Raw genomic sequence first — 6,097 nt, 5'->3', positions numbered from 1 at the left:
TATTTATTTATGGTGGCGTTTATGTATCTTTCTTCATTGCTTATGAAACCACTAATTCTTCTTTTTTTTTTTATTATTATTAGTGTTCTCTTCGTTTCTTCGCCTTTATTTCCTTTTCTTTCCTACTCACAAGAGGCCTCGTATAATATCCTAAAAAAACTATTGTTTGTATGACTAAGGATGTCTCCCTCTCTTTCTTTCTCTCTGAGGTATTGATTTTCTTATTCTCTTTTTTTTGCAACCTAATGGTTGTAGAAAATTACTGTATTATTATTGTTTTTTTTCTTTCTATTCTATTCTTCTTATTGCTATTAATAATATTAATATCTTTTCTCTTATAGCTGTTAATAATCCCTTGTGTCACACGGTGTCCTACACGAATTAACAACAGCAGCTGTAGTGTAACCCTAACAACAGCAAGAAGGGATTGTAGGGGAGGAAAAGGAGAAAAAAAAAAAAAAGGCAAGAAGAAAAAAAAAAAAAAACAAAAAAAACCTTAACCATATAACCAGAATAAAATAGAAACTATTGTTTATACATATACACACAGAGACAGAAAGAGAGAAAAAAAAAAAAAATAATAATAAACAATGACAAAGGGTAAAGGACGTACTCCCGGTTTCGGCAACTTAGATAAGCACATTAAGCGCACAACCCATAAAGAACGTTCGCAGCCTGCCTCACGTAAACACTTGGGACCACTTGAGAAACATAAGGATCATGTTATCCGATCAAAGAAGCGAAAGGTAAAGGTGCAGCGGCTGTTGGAACTTAAGCGGGCAGCGGCCCAGCGAAATCCGGATGAATTTCATATTGGAATGACGAAAGCTGTACTGGATATTGCCTCTGGAAAAATGAAACGACGACCATCCACAAAGGAAGATAATCAACGAAATATGCAAAAGACACTTCAACATAATACTCGAAATGTACAATATCTTCAATACAAAGCACAGGGGGATTTAAGTAGAGCGAAAGAACTATTAAATGAGGATGCATCTGCAGCTATTACTTCCGCACCTCCCCAAAATAAACATATTGTATTTGTTGAAAATGATGATGAATTTCGTCGATTTAATCCTATAAAATATTTTGATGCTACTCCAGAAATGTTAAAACAACATCCTGCTATTCGTGGTACCCTCTCCGTACTGCGCGATACCGTTCTTCCTGAGGAAGTTTTGCTTGCAGGTCCACGCATGTTATCATCATCACAACGACGACGTGAGAGACGTGAAATGCAGGAGAAACTACGAAAAAGTAATGTGAAGGATGCGACGGAGCGTGCAGCCCTTGTGGAGAAACTCCGTGCAAAGAAGGAAATGAAAAAATATCGTTTCTCTTCTCTTTTGGAAGATGTAGCCACTGGATCTGGTAGTGCTAGTACTACTACTAATAATAATAATAATGATAATGAAGATGAGGAAGATGAACCACGTGATGATGTGGAACATCTTCTGCAGCTGCGGAGAGAGAAGGAACAGCAGGAAACAATAATGGCGGCAAGACGTATGAAGGAGATTCAACAACGTGTAGAGCGCAGTAAGAGTCTTAACGCCTTAGCGAAAACGATTAAGCGGCAGAATGACGGTATTCAACAGAATTTGCAACAGCGAAGGAACTCACGGTTTAAACCTAATGCTCCCCGTCGGGCTCGATAAACAGAAAAAAAAAAAAAGAAAAGAAAAGAAAAAAGTGTGGATTAAAAAATAGAGTCAACTAACTGGAGAGGGCATTTCTGATTCCTTTTATTTATTATTAGGAATACAGATACTCAAACAGACACTCGTTTAAAACAGAAAACAAAAAGTTTCAATCCTATTCTTCACAGGGAGAGAGATAATCTTATGATTTCTCATACTCTGTGGTAAAAGGCACAGTACCTGTGTTGTTCTTGTTTTTGTTCACCTTTCTTTTTTATTTATTTATTTATTTTTTTTTACTAACGTGATTCTCTTATCTTACTTTCCATACTGTAAAAGAAAATGCTCATGTATGCAATGTTATTTTTTTTGTTAACAATTTTTCTTTTCTTCTCTCCCATCTTTTTTTTTCTTTATTTTTCTTTTCTGTTTCTCTCTCTCTCTCTCTCTCTCTCTGTGTGAACTATAAAAGCAAGTTGCACGGAGGGGTATACAGTTTATCTACCAAAAAGCAAGCCAAGAGAAAAGAAAAGAAAAAAAGAAAGAACTGCACTATACATATATATAGTTTAGTGGCACAAGAGAAGGACACTTTGAAATAAATACAAAAAAAGGTGAAGGGAAAAAAAAGAGAGAGAGAATTGAAGTACTAAGGACCTTCTATCCTTTCTACTTTGTCTGTTTTTTTTTTTTTTTTCTTCGCTTCTACTATATTACGGGTATCAAATCCGAACAACTCCTTTCAAGTTCACGGTACTGCAGCTACATAGTACAAATATATATATTTATATTTATATTTATATTTATATTTATATTTATATTTATATTTATATATATATATATATATATATATATACGGAGGAGAGAAAAGAAAGTAAAAAAAACAATAAAAGAAAAAGAAAAAGAAAAAGAGAAGAGCGACTGAATATTTCTGAAAAAGAAAAGAAAAGAACCAAAAAAGAACAATGTCAGGGATTTCCCCAGTATGCTCCACTCCAAACTCTGCACGGCCACCTTCCGCTCGACCAATGTCATCTCGACCAACTTCTGCACGGCCAACATCCGTAACGAAAAATGCCGATCGTGAATTTCGGCGAATGCAATCGGCGCGATCTCTCACAACCCCACGCCGGGGAGCCATGGATATTGCCCAACAACAGGGAAATGCAATGAAGGTGTATGTGCGTGTACGTCCCTTCAGTGAGCGGGAGTTATCTTTAAATATGCCACAACACAGTACTGTACGTGTTGATGCAGAAAATCCCTGTTTTATTACGTTACTGGATCCAAATAAAGAATTTCGTCCTCGTGAGACTTTTAGTTTCACAAAATGTTTTTGGTCCGTTTTAGAGCAAAGTAAAGGTTCTGATAAAACGGCTGAAGAGATACGTGGTACCATTGATGCTTTTATTAATACTAATATTCCATCTGCACGCAATAGGGTTTCTCGTACAGGATCATTTGTTGCAGTACCTGGCAGTAACAGCCTACACTCTGCACGTGGACGAAATGCTAATGAGAATAGTTCATCCTTTGAAGGTGCGGGATCTAATGCCGCTGTTGTTGCTGGTTCCACCGTCATTCATCCTCCCTACAGCTCTCAGAAAGATATTTATAATGAAGTGGGACGTCCAGTACTTGTGAATACCTTGGAAGGTTATAATGGATGTGTCTTTGCCTATGGACAAACTGGAAGTGGAAAAACATTTACAATGTTAGGATATGCCCCAAAGAACTCTGATTTACGATCTGCCAGTAAACGACATACAGCTATAATGGACGATGATGATGATGATGATGATGATTGTGATGGTTCAAAACCATCTATTGTATCTATTTCACCCAGTCGATACAGACGTGCATCTATTGTAAGTAATCAAAGCAGTCGTCAAGATTTATTTGCACGTCAAGCAAGTTCAAGGGCTAATGTGGATCGTAATGATATTGACGTTGTAGATACCACATCATTGGATCCAAATGATCTTCAAGGTATTATTCCACGTATTAGCCAAGAGCTTTTTGATGGTCTTCGTGAAATGCGAGATAAAGATCCTTCCCATTCCTACCGTGTGGAAGTGGAATATTATGAAATTTATAATGAAAAAGTCTTTGATCTTATTCGACCACAAAAGGATGCGGATCTTAAAATTCGTCATCATCCTCTAAATGGACCATATGTGGAGGATCTAACGGCGAAGATGGTGGCGAATGAAGTACAAATTGCCAAAGTTATTCGAAAAGGTAGTATTGAAAGACATACGGCAGCTACTAAAATTAACGACCGTAGTAGTCGTAGTCATGCTATTTTAACCTTCAATATTTTACAATTGTATCTTGATGAAGCTGGTAATACTTGCAAAAAGCAAAGTAAATTAAATCTTGTGGATCTTGCAGGTTCAGAACGAACAGGTGCAGTTGGGGCAGAAGGTAAACAATTTCTTGAAGGTACTAAAATTAATCTTTCTCTTACTACCTTGGGACGTGTGATTGATTGTTTGGCAGATCTTTCACAATCCAAGTCTCTCGCTGTTCCTGTACCATACCGTGATTCTAATCTCACCTGGTTGTTAATGGATTCCTTAGGTGGAAATAGTAAAACTTCTATGGTGGCTACGATATCACCTCACTGTGTAAACTTTGATGAAATGCGTCAAACCCTTCGATATGCCTCACGTGCTAAACAAATTGTAAATAAAGCTGTTATTAATGAAGATCCTCAAATACGACAAATTAAAATGTTAACAGCTGAAGTAGAACGTTTGAAGAAAGTGGTTCAAAATGCTGGACTTAATGAATTTAGCCGTGATTATGTTTTGGAATTACAACGTCGAAATGCCTATTTGGAAAAACGTTGTCAAGAACAAGAAATGCTCATTGTAGAGCTTCGAGCTCAATTGGAGGAAAATGGTATTGTTGTTCGTACAGAAGATTTAATGACGGCATCTGCTAGACGTGCACGTGGGGCTCAGCCGGATTCCAGTGTTGGTCGCCGACGTGGAGGAAATGTGGAGGAAGACAACAGTTCTGTTCTCCGTGCCCGATTGGAAGAGGCGAAATCGGAAGTGGAGGCCTTACGACGTCAACTTAGTGAAGAAGATCCAAACAGAAATGGAGAGACTCCTGCACAAGATAAACAAGTGGCAGAATTAAATACACGTATACAAAGTCTTAAGAAAGATTTGGAAAAATTCCGTAAAAATGATTTGAAAAAGGAACGATTTTTAGAGCGTTTCGTATTTTTCTATATGGATTGGGCATCCGATACTGTACATAATACTATGTTACTTAAAGAGAAGGAGTTTACAAAGTGTTTATCTCGTCTTGTGATTGATCAAAATGATAATGTAAGTGATTCACTTCGTCGTCTTCGTCAATCTCATCGTGAGGAAGTAGATCATATGCAAAAAAGACATGTTGCTGAAATGGAAGACCTACAAAAATTATCTGAAAATCGTTTGAAGGAGTCTATTGAAAAGAGTAGCGAATTATATCAACAACTTATTGATAAACATGTTGAAAAATTAGATCATATGGAAGAACGTATGAAAAAGAATAAAGAATTCCATGAAGCTGAACGTAAGAGAATGGAAAATGAAAAGGAAAATATGCGTAACAGTTATGATGATCAAGTTCAAAAGATGCGTAAAGAATTCCAAGAAGAATTGAAAAGATTACGAGAACAAGTAACCGCTGGTGCCTCTGATCGTCAACGCTCTGGTGAGGCTGTTAAACGTGCACAAGAAGGATATGAAAAAGAATTACTTCGACGTCAAGAAGAGATGGAACGTTATCGTCGTGAAAAGGAACATGAGATATCACGATTAAAACAACACATTGAAAATGAAAACTTACGACGTGAAAGTGATATGCTTGAAAAGGATCGTCAACGCCGATTATTAGAACAGGAAGTAAGTGAAATGCGGCGGGAGTTACTAAAGGCTCAAGCACAAGCGCATCGATTGGAAGAAGAACATCAAGCGGAGATTCTCCGTCTCACTCAACAACAAGAGCGATTGGTGTCTATTGGCAGTGGTTTACTCTCCGATTGGGATAATCGTTCGGGTGGCATGGATGCCTCCTTCTCTAAACTGCGGGATATTCTGCAGAGCCAGGACTATATTAGTGTCCGCAATCGCCTACGGGATACTCAGTTTGAGCGTAAAGACTACTCAGCGGAGTTGGAGGCGGTGGAGGAGCGTAAACGGCGGGATACACAACGTCTACGTGAGATTGTGCAGCAGTTAAAACAGAACCAGGAAGATAGTAAAGCGAGTCTGCAGCGATTTGAAGAAGATGTGATGAAACACCTCGCCCGTGCGAATAGAGTACGTCAGGGTAAAAGTAATGGGACCACCACGGATGGTTCCTCCTCTTCCACAGATGGATCCTTCGCCTTCGCCCCTAAAGAAGAGAATGGACGGTCCAATACAAAGATAAGGAATTCCCCACCATCT

At 38.1% G+C, this 6,097-nt stretch overlaps 2 protein-coding genes across 2 annotated transcripts; both read left to right on the top strand.

Moving 5' to 3' along the window:
- Nucleotides 1-590: 590 nt before the first annotated feature.
- On the top strand, nucleotides 591-1,661 carry TM35_000032200 (putative U3 snoRNA-associated protein UTP11; the record flags this gene model as incomplete). The annotated part of the gene is made up of 1 exon (XM_029021987.1): nucleotides 591-1,661. One exon carries the CDS (start codon nucleotides 591-593, stop codon nucleotides 1,659-1,661), a length of 1,071 nt encoding a protein of 356 aa, XP_028886533.1.
- A 947-nt stretch (nucleotides 1,662-2,608) lies between these two features.
- On the top strand, nucleotides 2,609-6,097 carry TM35_000032190 (kinesin; the record flags this gene model as incomplete). Its single annotated transcript, XM_029021986.1, has 1 exon — nucleotides 2,609-6,097. A coding segment is annotated over one exon (3,489 nt), but the record flags the coding sequence as incomplete, so codon positions are not given.

This window comes from Trypanosoma theileri (genome assembly GCF_002087225.1).
Source record: "Trypanosoma theileri isolate Edinburgh chromosome Unknown TM35_Tth_3_V1, whole genome shotgun sequence".
Classification (NCBI taxonomy): domain Eukaryota; phylum Euglenozoa; class Kinetoplastea; order Trypanosomatida; family Trypanosomatidae; genus Trypanosoma; species Trypanosoma theileri.
Note: the sequence above shows the minus strand (reverse complement) of the source record. Positions and strands in the feature narration are given on the sequence as shown.